This window comes from Saprolegnia parasitica (genome assembly GCF_000151545.1).
Source record: "Saprolegnia parasitica CBS 223.65 unplaced genomic scaffold supercont2.10, whole genome shotgun sequence".
Lineage (NCBI taxonomy): Eukaryota > Oomycota > Saprolegniomycetes > Saprolegniales > Saprolegniaceae > Saprolegnia > Saprolegnia parasitica.
This window is the reverse complement of record NW_012156404.1, coordinates 5,283-18,892: the sequence shown is the minus strand read 5'-3', so window position 1 is coordinate 18,892 and position 13,610 is coordinate 5,283. Positions and strand designations below refer to the sequence as shown.

Here is a 13,610-nt window from a genome sequence, read left to right as displayed (position 1 = left end):
GAGATGATGAAGCCTTCTTCGTCCCTTTACACCAAGGGAATAAATAAGATATTGCCTTGCTTAACGCTGCCCAATGCAACGAGTCCACTGCGACGACTGCCGTAGACAGGACTTGCTGATTGTAACCGGTCTTGAAACGGCCGCGCTCGCTGGAGCACTTCCGGTAGGATTTGAGGCCTACGATAAGGGCCTGTCCTCTTCAACCACAGGGTTCCAGCCAATGAGACGGCAGTACGGTGCCAATGTCCGAATTCAAGCACGGATCGAAGCTTGCACTGTGCAGGGATCCGAATTGGAGCGCGAGGATCGCCCTAGAACGAGGCGCAAACCAAATCTTTTCGAGGGCCGTCGGATGGAGACGCAGCCGCTGACCGCGACGTCCGCGGCCGCAACGTATGGGACGTCGCCCGAGAAGACGCCCACGGAGCTCGGTGCACCGCGCTTGGTGGAGAAGCCTCCGCTGGCGCCGACGTTCCTCTCGCCGCGGGCGGACATGCGGTCGCCACTCCTCCAACCGCAAGCGTACAAGTCCGACTATGGCAGCCTGCCCAACAGCCCGACGTGGACGACGTCTGCTGGCAAGAAGAACTGGAACGACAAGCATATCGCCGACAGCCGGTCGTTCTGGGACTCGTGCTGCGGTGGCCTCCAGCGCCAGAGCCGTGACCGTTGGAGCCGGTCTCGCTCGTCCTGCCACGACCTCGGTGTCTCATGCACACGCCACGTAGGTTCTTGGACCAAAGCAACGTTGGGTCCATGGTCGACATCGTCGAGGCCGGCATGGCGCTTGTGTTTGCGGCCATCTACATCACGTACACGTACCTTCCCAACGACGCGGTACATATATGTGGAGAAGACCCATGGTCCTATGAATGGACGCATAGCATCTTCCGTACTTGTGGCACATGGAGCTCCTCTGTGCCGGCTTCTTCCTCGCCGACTTTTCGTTCCGTGGCATGGCGCTCTCGACCGAGCCGCTCGACGACATGATCTCATTTTCTGGCTTTGTCAACCTCGGCGCGATCGTGCCTGTGATCCCCGTCTCGTTCTTTATCCAAGACTAGTACGTCCATGGCTCCAACGCGTGCTGCTAATGTGGTCGGTAGCAACTTTTGGACGACAGAAACGTACTGGCGGTTTGTCTACCCGCTACGGTTCCTCAAGGTCTACATCGAAGTCCGGCGCGTCATCAACCGCTTCCACAATGACGTGACGCCCATGACGCTCTTTGCCGTCAACGCGTACCTCCAGATTCTCTGTCTTTTGTTTTGCGCCGGTGGCGTCATCCAGGTCTTCTTTGTCGTCTCGTTTTGGCCAGCTGTTTCAATGTATGAAGCGTAGATTGCCGAGACGACGTACGGCGATATGGACACGTACAATGGCGAGTGGACCTTCTTCAACGCGTGCTTCAACTCGCTCTTGCTCTTTGTCGCGATGAACTACCCGACGGCCGACAACCCGCTCACCAAGTGCTTTGTCATGTTTCTCATCGTGCTCCTCATCATCGTCGTGCCGTACCAGCTCTCGAGTTTCTTTGAGATCTACGGGTCTTACTCGTCGTACGAGTACGACGTTCTCAAGCCGTCCCGGCGCATGAAGCACATTGTGCTCTGTGGCGACTTGACGCCGAACCGCATCGAGCAGTTCTTCAACGAGATCTTCCATGAAGACCACGACCTTCTTGACACGCGCGTGGCCGTGCTCTCAGACGACGAGCCGTCGTCCGACCTCGTACGCAACTATGCCGTCCAATATTTTTTTACATTTTTGTGATTTAGGTCGCACTGCTCCTCGACCCGTTCATTGCCAAGCGGACGACATTCCTGAAAGGCTCGATTCTGCACGACTACGACGCCGAGCGCGCGGCGTGTTCGTCGGCCAGTGCGATCTTTGTGCTCACGCGCAAGGTGGGGCAGGAAGACGTCAACTTGTCGGACCACCGGACGTTCATGCGCGCGATGGCGGCCCATCGCGTCGCCAAGCACGTGCCCATTTACGCGCAGTTGCATCTCTCGAGCAACAAGCATCTTTTCCAAGACATCAAGAGCAACAATGTGCTCTGTTTCAGCGAAGTCATCCACTCGATTTTGGCGCAAAACTGTCTCTGCCCCGGCTTTTCGACGTTCATTTACAACCTCACGACAACCGCTGGGTAAGGTTGGATTGCGAGTTTGACGCTTTTTGCTTTTGTGTGTGGTTTTTATGATGGTTGACTCTATTCTACATGCGTTAGGTGCGAGACCGACCTCGACGATACGTGGGAGTCGCGCTACTTGCACGGTGCGAGTCACGAGCTCTACTCGGTGACGCTGCCGCCAGCCGAGGTACGCCATCGTCGAAGCGAGAGGCTGATCCGGATGCTACTAGACAATCGCGGGTCTCACGTTTGCCGAAGTATCGTCGTGGATCTACTCGCAGTGCGACGGCGTGATCCTCTTTGCGATCCACATCGTGCCTGGGAACCCTGTGCAGGGCCATGGCACCATCGTGCTCAATCCCGGCAGCACGTACCTCTGCGTCGGCGGTGAAGTCGGGTTTGTGATTGCACGGGACCGCAAGGCGGCCGACGCCGTGAGCCGGCTCAGCACCAAGAGCAGCACCAAGCCGGTCGTGCCACCGAGCCACAGCATGTTGAAAGCGGACAGCATCAAGGACCTCACGTCGCTGCCTCCGGCGGCCAGCGATGCACCGGTGAAGCGCAAGGGCGGTTTTGTCAAGAAGAAGCGCAACTCGCGCACGCTTGTGTGGGCGATCACCGATCAAAAGAGCACGGGCCACGTGAAGCGGAATCTCAAGGACGCGGTTGTCAACGACGTGACGAAACTCAAGCTGGCGATCGCGCCGATCGTCGTGTGCCTCCTCGCGCCGACGTTTCCCGACCACATGGAGTACTTCGTCGTGCCGTTGCGGTCGCCGATCATGAAGGAGCACCACCCGATCGTGTTTTTGACGCAGAAACTGCCGTCGCGCGAGTCGTACGACCCAATCAGCGTCTACTCGGACGTGTACTTTGTCGAGACGACCAAGATCTGCCTCGAGTCGCTCAAGCGCGCCGGCGTCGAGATCGCCAAGCGGATTGTGCTCATGTGCGGCGGCGGCGAGTTTGCCGAAACGAGCAGCGCCGAGCTCCTCGCCGATGCGGTACAACTTACGCGCGCTCGTCCTTTGTATGAAATGCCCTCTTTTGCTAGACGTCGATCGCGACGCACAAGAGCATTACGAGCTTGCTCGGGCCCGAGCGCGCGCCAGCCGTCATCACCGAGCTCGTCAACCGGTATTCTCTATCGTGTCTGTTGGATTGGTGGACTGAATGGACGGGTAGAGCAAACGTGCATTTTATCTCGCACAACATTGCGTCCTCGAGCTGGTTTCCCGACGAGACGAAAGACCCGGACGCAGAGCTTTCGCTTGTCGACGTCGGCAGCTTCTCGCGGTCGCGGGCCTTTGCGTCGGGCTTGACGTACAGCACGTCGCTCTGCGACAGCCTCATGATCAACCAGTTTTTCAACCCGATGATCAAGAACATTGTGCGCGAATTTGTCTTCTCGGCACTGCGGGCGGTACGACGATGCGTGTTGGATGTTGTCGATGTGACCTCGTTACCGTCTAGCACACGGCAGTCTTTCCAAATGTGAGCTCGCCCGTCAAGCCGGGTGCGCCGACGCCGCACGCGATCCAGCGCTCGTCGCTGTTCACGTGTGAAATGCCCACGGACTTTGTCGGCAAATCGTTTGGCTACGTCTTCGACTACCTCCTCGCGTCCGACTCGATCCTCACGCTTGGCATTTACCGCTGCCTCCCGGTCGCTGAGACGCCCGAGCCAACAGTGATGGATGCAAACGACCTTTGCGGCAGCAGCAACGTGGGCTTTGGCAGCCCGCCGCTCACACCAAACGAAGCCACGTCGCTGCCCGGCATCCCCGAAGTTCTGTCGCCGCCGGTCCGCATTTTGTCGCGCCGTCGAGGCTCGAGTCGCATTGAGATCCCAGAGCCCGTACGCCCCGTGCCGTACGGCTTCGCATACGTGAACCCCAAGTCGCATGACATTATGACGGGCAACGACTTGATTTACGTCTTGGCGCACAAGCAGCCGTACTGGGTGTCCTAGTTAAACCTACTATATATGAACGTGTTTCGCGTTCTCTTCGTTCTTGCAAAGAGTTCGCATACGTACCGGTAGATCCTTCATTCGCTCACCGGGTCGTGACTACATGCTATATGTGGCTATATGGCTATAGGAGGTTATATATGGCACATGCCATTATTAACATATGGACCGATTTCTCTCGCTATACGTCTCGCACGATGACGTAGCATAGCATTTCATGGTCTCCAAACCCGCTTCTATCCGTGTGGAGCGTCTGGGCGATTTCGTTTTCAAATGTGAATTCGGCCCTCGCGCTGTTGGTGGCGGCCAAAGCGCGATGCACATCGCGTGTGATTGGTTTAATAATTCGATTATTGACCAATGATAAACGTGTATTGAAATGCACTGTCGTCATGGTTCCGGTAGCCGGCCATGTCAGAGTCCACAACGATACTACTACTACATAGCCGCTGGGTGTTGATGCCCGCACGACCCCCAACCTCGTAGTACACCCAGGTAGGCTCGAGGCAACATAACTCCGGGCCGTTCGAGCGCTGGGATAACGTGCGGTCACCGACACATTGCACTTGTCCCAAGGAATTCCGTCGAATTCCACAAAAACGGATTTCACCATCGAGCGTATTCTTGTACATTCTCGTATGAAGCTGGTCGACTTGGCAGTTGCGGGCGTCAAGGCCGAGCGCCTCCGCTGGTTGCATGGCTCGGCGGCGCTTGCCAGCGGCTCGCACGTGCTCTACTGGATGCAGACGTCGCTGCGCACGCGCTACAACTACGCACTTCACGTCGCCATGGCCGCGGCGACTGCGCTCCAGAAGCCGTTGTACGTGCTCTACACGCTGGACACGCGCGAGGCTGGCATGTCGGAGCGCCACATGGCCTTTCTCCTCGAGAGTCTGTATGACGTCAACAAGTCGCTCGCACAGACGCACCACATCCCATTCAGCGCCGTCCACTGCTCGTCGGGCTCGGACGGGCCTCTCGACCTTGTCCTTGCCGCGAGCCGCAACGCGTCGCTCGTCGTGACCGAGCTCCAGTACCTCCGGGCAGGGCGTAAGCTTTGCACGTCGTTTGGCGAGCAGGTCACAGCGCCGGTCGTCCAGGTCGAGAGCGACGTGGTCGTGCCCGTTGAAGTCGCAAGCAACAAGGAGGAGTACGCGGCGCGAACGCTTCGGCCCAAGATCACCAAGCATCTGCCAACGTACATTACGCCGCTGCCATCGATTGCGTACACACCGCCGTCATCGGCCCCGAAATCCCTGCAGGAGCTGCAAGCCATCTCGCTGTCACGCCACGATGCATGGCTCGACCTGACCGATGCGTCGGCCGTCGACACGCTCCTTGCCGCGGCCAAGGACGTCGATCGCAGCATCCCACGCGTCTCGACCTTTCTCGGCGGCGAGACGTCGGCGCAGTCGGTGCTGGCCAGCTTTTGAGCAAGAAGCTGCTCAAGTACGGCACCGAGCGCAACGAGCCGAGCGGAAATGGCGCGAGCAACCTCTCGCCGTATTTACACTATGGCAACATCTCGCCCGTCGACATTGCGCTGCAGGTGAATGCGACCGAAGGCCGGGGGCCCGCAATGGCCGCGTCCAAAGCGTCGTTCCTGGAAGAGCTCATTGTGCGCCGAGAGCTCTCGATGAACTTTGTGTGGTTCAACCCGCGCCACTACGACTCGATCAAGAGCCTTCCGCCGTTTGCGACCGAGACGCTGGCGATTCACGCCGACGACGCGCGGGCCATCATCTACACGGAAGCGCAGCTGGACAAGGCGATGACGCACGACGCGTACTGGAACGCGGCCCAGCTCGACATGATTGTCAACGGCAAGGTCGGACTGGTGCCTGCAACTTGAAAGGTTGATAGTTTTGCGGTAGATGCAAAACTACATGCGCATGTACTGGGGCAAGAAGATTCTCGAATGGACGGCGTCGCCGGATGAAGCGTATGAGATTTGCATGCGCCTCAACGACAAGTACAACCTCGACGGGTCCGATCCCAACTCGTACACGGGGATTGCGTGGGTCTTTGGGTAGATTCTTTGAAAAATGTGGAGACATGGAGATGACGTCAAGGTATGTAGGAAGCACGACACGGGCTGGGCCGAGCGCGCGATCTTTGGCAAGGTGCGCTACATGAATGCCGACGGACTCAAGCGCAAGTACGACATGCAAGCGTACGTCAACATGATTCGACGACAGTGTACCGCAGCCAAGATGACGCTGCAGCCCAAGCAATTGGCGCTCGAGTACACGAAACCCAGGGCCAAGCGACAGAAAAAGTTTAGCGTATATCGAAAAGCTGTCGAGTATAACGTGAAAAACGAGCTTGGCTCCATGCAGTCTCCATGTCATTGTGCCTGATAATCGAAAACGGCGTGAACCTTGTGAAACTAGACCGAGAGGATTGCAATGCGGGCGAAACACCTACGCAGCGGCGGTTTCGACCCAAACGCCATTGATGGTCCACCGGCACCAGCTCATGCAGGCGCTCAGCGTCGCCCATGTGCTCGTGTCCGTGTACTGCAGTGTCTGGTTTGTGGACCTTGTGACACCGAGCTTGCAGAACGACCTCTTCTGGCCACAGTTTGCCGCGTCGACGGCGCAAACATACCTGCTCGACGTCTACCGACGACACTTGACGACAACATTGGCCAACGACGCTTTGTCCTTCGACCTCTTGGACGCACGCGAAGGGATCGTCAAGGTCTACGGCGCACCGACGACCGTGGGCTTAATCCAGTCGACGTACGCCCGGTCGCTTGCCCTCGGTGCCTACGCGTCGGTGGAGGACGCGGTCGTGGGTTTCCGGTCGCTCGACCCGAGCTACACGTTTTCGCTCATGACGCTCTACTGTTGGGCCGACTTTGATCGGCGCTGGGCGCTCGCCCACACGGCGGCGCGTCAAGCGCGGTGTACTGCGTTTCTGCACGCCAACGGCGCCGTGTACCTCGAGTCTGTGTTGCGCAATGTGGCGTGGGCCCCGTGGACGGCGCTGTACGGTGCGAGCTTTGACGCGGCCGTCGGGGACGCGATCAGTGGGGCGGCGGGCGGCGAAGCTTGGCTCGCGAGCCTCGCGCATGCGTTCACGTCCATTGACGACGAGGTCGCGTTCTGGAAATCCAAGCGCATTGTCACATACGAGCTGCAGTGGAGCAACATGGATGTGTTTGGTATCCACGAGTCGATTGGCGTGGTCAACATGCTCGGGTGGACGCAGGCGCTGACGACCATTTCGATCTCATATGCGCCAAAAAGCTCCATGTGGACATCGTTTGCACTCAACTGAGCGTTTTTTGACGATCTATGGGCTGCCGCCGTCACCAACAGCAGCCTTGTCCGCGATGCAACCAACTACATTGGCGACGCTACGATCGAGTCCCTTTTGCTGGTGTACCCGTTTACCCCCGCGAGCATTGCATTGCACAATGAACTCGGGCCGTTCCAGTCGGTGGACCTCTTCTTGATCCCGCCGCCGAGTGCACTTGTGGACGCTGTCACGAGCTTTGAAGCTTGCGTTGCCCGTGCACTGCAAATGCACCCCAGTCTTCTCGAGACCTACAAGGCCGTTCCGAGGCCTCTCTTGGACCCTGTTTCAGTGGTGTGGCCAACGTCCACTACGACGCTGCGCTTTCTCGGGGGCAGTCCACTGTGTGTGTATGGTCTCGGCACACCCTATGTGCAGCCGTCGTTTGCATTTGACGACACGTGCGGTGCCGAAGTGCCCAGTCGCTTGGCGCTAACTGTGCCACCCACGGTTTTTGCTGCTGCGATTGTGGCAAGAAAGGATGGCGACCATGCCTGTCGTCCGTGCAGCGTGGCCACGATGACGTTTTGTACGATAGCGGTGCGTGCTGCAGGCGACGTAGTTACAGCCGTGTTGGCCGAGGCAGCGGCAACCGATGACTTCTTTTCGCGTCTTCAGGCAGCAATGGACGCTGTCGCTTTGCTCGACGTCGAAATGGTTCAGTTTGCTATCGACACGAATGGCACCACCTCAGTGTGGCGCAACAACGTACTGGATAAAGACTGGACTTTCTTTGGTTGGGTCATGCTGCACGAGTGGGCACTCGGCCTCCGCGAAGTCGTTTCGTTCCAAGGCGACACGCGCTCCTTCACGCTGCTGTCCGAGCGTGCCGAGCCCCTGCCGTTCGCAGCGCGCGGCCTTGAAGTTCTGACGCCCACCGCCACGTACGTGTACTATGTCGTGCTCACGACCACGAGCTGGCTGCTGTTCGTCGCGCTCTTGACGCTACTGTATTTTGCACGAAGTGGCCACCGACACAAGAATGTCCTGGCCCTGTGGCATCTGAACTGTGTCGCAGGGCCCGTCTGGCTCGGGCGACCGATCCTTCTTCTGCGCGCCGCCGTCGCAACGACCGTCCTCAGCACCGCGCGGATCCTTTTTGAATCTCAACCGCTCGGCAGATTTGTGTTTGCACCGCGCGACCTTGGGGCCGTTGTCGTGCTCGCTGGCGAGGCGACGTGGGGTACCATTGTGGTGGCGGACGTCCTGCTTGTGCTGCCGTCCGCGCCGATATGGTCGGGTCCCTTGAGTACGGCGCTCGTATGGAGTACCCTCGTGCTTCTCGAAGTGCTTTCGCCAATTCGCCTGACCGCGACGCTTCACCGCGAGTGCTCGCGCGTCAACGTGTATGTGCAGCTGTCTTGTACGGGGGGTAGCGTCGTGATCGGATCTGCCGCCCGCGCTTGGCTCATCGCCGCCATCACCGGTGGTGCTGTTGTGGTATGCAACGTCTGCGCGCGGGTTTTATGCGGTCGACGTAGCCGCATGGCGCCTCCTGTTGATGTTGCGTGGCCTCTCGCTGCGGCCGCTGCAGCGCTGCTTGCGCCGGTCGGGGATATTTGGAGTATCGATGCGGTGACCGCGTGCACCAGTGGCCTCGTGCGCCTGCGTCTAGGACCGACGCACGTCGTATTTGACATTAAACTCTGGGTTGTCTTTACGGCGCCGTCCGTTGTGGGCCCCCCACTTCCTGTTGTCTGCCCCCGGCGCGCCGAGACGCCTCCTCTGTCGCCGACCATAGTCAAAAGAGGAAGCAAAATCCTGCGAGCAAAGCTCATGGTAATCGTGGGACTTGCCTACGTTCTCGGGACGGCTGGCAGCAGTCTCTCGTACCTTCGGCTCTCGTATGTGAACCTCGCCAACGACTTTTGGTGGGCGACCTTCAACACGACGGGCACGCAGACGTTCATCGCCAACTGGTTTAACCGACATGTGCAGGTGACGCCAGTGCTGTCATCTACGCGCTTGGACACGATGGCGTTTGCCGACATGACGTCGTATGCGTCGAATAGCATGCCGCGTGTCGTCTTTTCGCCGCTGTATGCCCATCGCGTCCAGTACGAAACCGGTGAGACCCTACCCCGCGTGATCCAAGGGCTTCGGTCCATGGACGGCTGCGACGCGCCGTGGATTGCAACCGCCTACTGCCTGCTAGACTTGGAAAGACGCGTTGAAATGGCCGTGACATCTGCCCGCCAAGAACGCTGCGCCTTGAAGCAGACGAGAAATGCCGCCGTGTACCTTGAAGCCCTCTTGCGCAATGTGCAGTGGGACCGGTTTCATTCGTGCTGGGGAACGGCGTTCGAGACGGGCATTGCAATGGACGCTGTCTCGCTGCTGCCCAACGGCCACCGCTGGCTGGCGTCCCTTCCGCTCAACGCGCGGTCCGTCCAGAGCGAAGTTGATCTCTGGACAAAAGAATACGACCTCGCGCTCTACTTGCCCCAGTGGCAAAACTACAAGGAACTCGGCCTCACGGACGTCTTCTCGGTCGAGAACGCGTTTGGTATTCGCTACGACTTGACGTTGCAGTCGACGCAAGCCACATATCGCCTCGCGGCTGCGACGTCGCGCAAGATGTACTGGTCGTTCGCAAGCGACCTTGACGCGATTACTGGCAACAGCAGTGGGCTCGCAGGCCTGTCGCTCCTGCGGTCGAGTCCTCGGTTTGCGTTTCAGAACCTCTCGGCCACGGCGGTATATACGCGGAATGGCTCGGTCTTGCAAGCCCCTCTGCGAGCTGCGTACGTTGTCTTTGAATCCCATATCGGTCCGTTTGGGAGTGTCGATCTCTACCATGTTGCGCCGCCGCAGTCCCTCTTGACCTTGCAGCGCGATGTTCGCGAGGCACTCGCGGTGGCGCTCACGACGACATCAAGTAGTTCGTCCTCGGCGTTTCCCACGCAAGAGAGCTACAAGGCACTCGTGCTTCTCAACTCGCTCAGTCCCGTGCCCTTGTCACTTGACCGGGCGACCTATCGCTGCGCCGGTGGCAACCCCTTTTGCAACGACCTCGCGTTTGACTCGAACTTTACAAATGGCATGTCGCAGTTTACGGGCGTCCACGCAACATGCAACACGGCGTTTAACGAATGGATCTTTGTCTCGAGTGCCCAAGCCATCTTTGCAGTGCTGTCGTCGGGCCTAACTGCCAACACCATTCCCATGGCGTGTGCCCCCGAGGCGATTGCACCGGCTGACTGCGTCGCGAGCCTCCGCAGTGTACATGCGTTTACGTCCACGTACCTTCCATCTACGTCTCGAGACCGCGCACACGACGTCGAGCGCGACGTTCTCTCGCTGCACGTTGGTACCATGCAGTACGCCCAGCATGTGCCAACCCAGTCGCTCACGCTCTTTTTCGAACCGCTGTTTGAATCGCTCGACATGCATTACATGAGCTGGGCGCTCGCATACGACTGGGCCGTCGGGACTCGCGAAGCCCTTGTCGTTACTGGCGACGTCGACTCGCTAACGATCCTTACGGCGCAGTCCAAGCCAGCCACGTTTTCAGCCAGTGCGATCGAGCTGCCTTTGAACGCCGCCCACTATGTACGCGGCTTTTGCCAGTACATTTCTCTCGTCCTCGTCGTACTGGCCATCGTCATTAGTCTCTACACGGTCTCGACCATGGGCGCGAGCGAAGGCTGGAACCTCTTGGAAATCAACCGCGTCGGTGGCATGGTCTGGATCGGCCGCCCGCTTCTGCTCGTGCGAAGCGTCTCGGCGCTTTGCATTCTGTCGACGGCGACGCTCGAGCTTGTAGCGTATGGCGACGCGACGGTCCTCGTCACCTCACGCAGCGACGTCGCGGCGCCGATGGCTTTTCTCACCAGGGTCCTTGCCGCAAGTGAGCTGGGCTGGCTTGTCTACATCTACAATGACATTGCGATGGTCATCACGCGTCAGTACTCGGCCAGCTACACGATCAAGGCGGCGCTGCTTTGCATGCTTCTGGCCGTTTTGCTGAGCGTCTTGTCACCGGTAGTGCACAGCGTGACCATCGATCGCGATTGCGTCTTTGTGTCGATGGATCTCTTGATGGAGTGCCACAGCGGCGTCGTCACGATTGGTTCATTCACGCGTCTTGTAACGCTGTCTGTCACTGCCGTCGGCGTCTCAACGGCCATGTTCGTGCTGGACCGCGCGCGATTTCGCCTCCCGCCGCCTCTCGAGAGGGACTCGTACTTGCTTACCTCCGGTGCAAGGTACCTCTTTGAGAAGGAGAGATGGGTCGTCAATGGAATCTACTATCTCGACTATGCATCGGCAGCGCTCTCGGGCCTCCTCGTTCTACCCTACAAGAAAACGCGTTATATCTTTGACATCAAGACGTGGCGAGTGATCGTGCTCACGGACGACGAGGTCGCACGTGTGACCAACGACGGCGAAAACGTCTCGCATCGACTCCAACATACACTGCCCCTCATCAAGTAACACCAGCTGAGCCGACGATACAGTGCAATCGATTTCTTTCATCATGTTGATTCAAGATTTTATGTTTATTCTAGTGAAATTGCTTTGATTAACGAGCGACTTGGGCAGAAATGTCTGGATGAGTTGCTGCACCGATGGCTAGCAACTCGGACGACATCTGGTGCGTCAGTCGTACTAGTACGCCCGAACAACGCTTTTGTGTGTGTACGTGGAGCAATCGGCCAACGAACTGTGATGGCACACTTGTGCATGGACAGCGAAGCAACCATGGCACAGAACGTCAAGCGGTGCTCGTCACAGCTGAGCATTTTCAACTGATACCTTGATACGCGCAAACATTCTACCCCATCAATGCTGGACCGCACCGTATTTCGAGCCGGAAATAAATTTTGTTTTCATTTTGGGTTGTAATAACATCGCCACGGGCGCGACCAAGATCGTGACGTCCATGCACCGTGCTCCGCGTTGAGAAGGACGCTGAATCGTCGAGTCGGGCGGTGTCCGTGGCCGTGTTCTCTGGCTTGTTTACAGCGCTCTGGCTTGTTCATACCGGTACTGCGATGCACGCAGTGCCAAGTCGGCGTCGATGCGTCTGCTTTCTCAGAGTAAAAATCCCGGCGCGCCACCCCATCGAGGCACTCGCCGCCTCTTTGCGCAGCTGCTGGAACATTGCCAACTGACGGAATGCGGGAAGCCACAGCAGCGATACAGAGGCGAACGCCACCATCGTTTACACACTCTGTCCTCTGCGCTGGATAGGCTCAAGCAAAGACCTATTACCCTCGAACTACGTTGTACGATCCAGCGACAACCCGAGATCGTTGTCCTCGAGGCCCCGCCCGTTTTGTCGCTGAACCATGCGAACTATTGACAAGAGCTGGCGGCACCACTGTAGACAATCGTGCACGGCCCCCTTCCTTCAAGCTTGCAGGTACAACAGCCGTGTGAAGTGCCGCAAGTACCGAGAGTACAAATTTTATGTATTACAGTGTAATACCGTGTAATACCCTTGCAAGTACGTGACCATCGAGAGAGTGCAGTCAAGACACCCTGCGCGACGACGCCTGCCGGTCCCCAATGCAATGTGGACGTGGCCGCTGCCACCGCGGATTGTGTCCAGACTTGATTTCTTAAGCCGCGACTTCTGGCAAACAAGCTCGCAAATTCCAAAAACAAAAGACAATCTTGAATTACAAGACGAAGACACTAGCTATTTAGTTGTCGACGGTGGCCATGTGCAAGACGAGGTCGACGAGGCGGTTCGAGTAGCCCCACTCGTTGTCGTACCACGACACGAGCTTGACAAAGTTGTCGTTGAGCGCGATGCACGCGTTGGCGTCAAAGATGGACGAGCGCTTGTCCGAGATAAAGTCGCTCGACACGACTTCGTCCTCCGTGTAGCCGAGGATGCCGGCCATGGAGCCTTCCGACGCTTCCTTGACGGCCGCCTTGATGGCCGCCATGGACGCGCCGCGTTCGAGACGCACCGTGAGATCGACGACCGAGACGTCGGGCACCGGCACGCGGAACGCCATGCCCGTGAGCTTGCCGTTGAGTTCCGGCAGCACCTTGCCGACGGCCTTGGCCGCGCCCGTCGACGCCGGGATCACGTTGGCACCGGCACCGCGACCGGCGCGCCAGTCCTTGCCGCCGCGCGACGGACCGTCGACCGTGAGCTGGTTGGCCGTCACGGCGTGCACCGTCGTCATCAAGCCTTCAACGATGCCAAAGTTGTCGTGGATGACCTTGGCGAGCGGCGCGA

The 13,610-nt window shown here is 58.4% G+C and overlaps 4 protein-coding genes across 4 annotated transcripts in view; 3 read left to right on the top strand and 1 right to left on the bottom strand.

Annotated features, from left to right (window-relative positions):
- Window positions 1-352: 352 nt before the first annotated feature.
- SPRG_03799 (hypothetical protein) lies at window positions 353-4,118 on the top strand (the record flags this gene model as incomplete). The annotated part of the gene is made up of 11 exons (XM_012342398.1): window positions 353-678; window positions 729-837; window positions 885-1,063; window positions 1,107-1,290; window positions 1,342-1,731; window positions 1,779-2,152; window positions 2,234-2,324; window positions 2,368-3,141; window positions 3,192-3,274; window positions 3,323-3,560; window positions 3,611-4,118. 11 exons carry the CDS (start codon window positions 353-355, stop codon window positions 4,106-4,108), a joined length of 3,246 nt encoding a protein of 1,081 aa, XP_012197788.1. The 3' UTR covers window positions 4,109-4,118.
- A 628-nt stretch (window positions 4,119-4,746) lies between these two features.
- Window positions 4,747-7,393, top strand: SPRG_03798 (hypothetical protein; the record flags this gene model as incomplete). Its single annotated transcript, XM_012342397.1, has 5 exons — window positions 4,747-5,484; window positions 5,535-5,936; window positions 5,983-6,137; window positions 6,189-6,393; window positions 6,584-7,393. The coding sequence occupies 5 exons, from the start codon at window positions 4,747-4,749 to the stop codon at window positions 7,391-7,393; spliced, it is 2,310 nt and encodes a 769-aa protein (XP_012197787.1).
- A 642-nt stretch (window positions 7,394-8,035) lies between these two features.
- On the top strand, window positions 8,036-11,848 carry SPRG_03797 (hypothetical protein; the record flags this gene model as incomplete). The annotated part of the gene is made up of 2 exons (XM_012342396.1): window positions 8,036-8,757; window positions 9,235-11,848. 2 exons carry the CDS (start codon window positions 8,036-8,038, stop codon window positions 11,846-11,848), a joined length of 3,336 nt encoding a protein of 1,111 aa, XP_012197786.1.
- Window positions 11,849-13,062: 1,214 nt separating this feature from the next.
- SPRG_19528 (hypothetical protein) overlaps window positions 13,063-13,610 on the bottom strand; it is a gene marked incomplete at both ends in the record, with an annotated part of 1,016 nt that continues 468 nt past the window's right edge. The window contains one exon of the mRNA XM_012342704.1: window positions 13,063-13,593. Coding sequence (XP_012198094.1) covers window positions 13,063-13,593 — 531 coding nt within the window. The remainder of the gene's footprint in view (window positions 13,594-13,610) is intronic.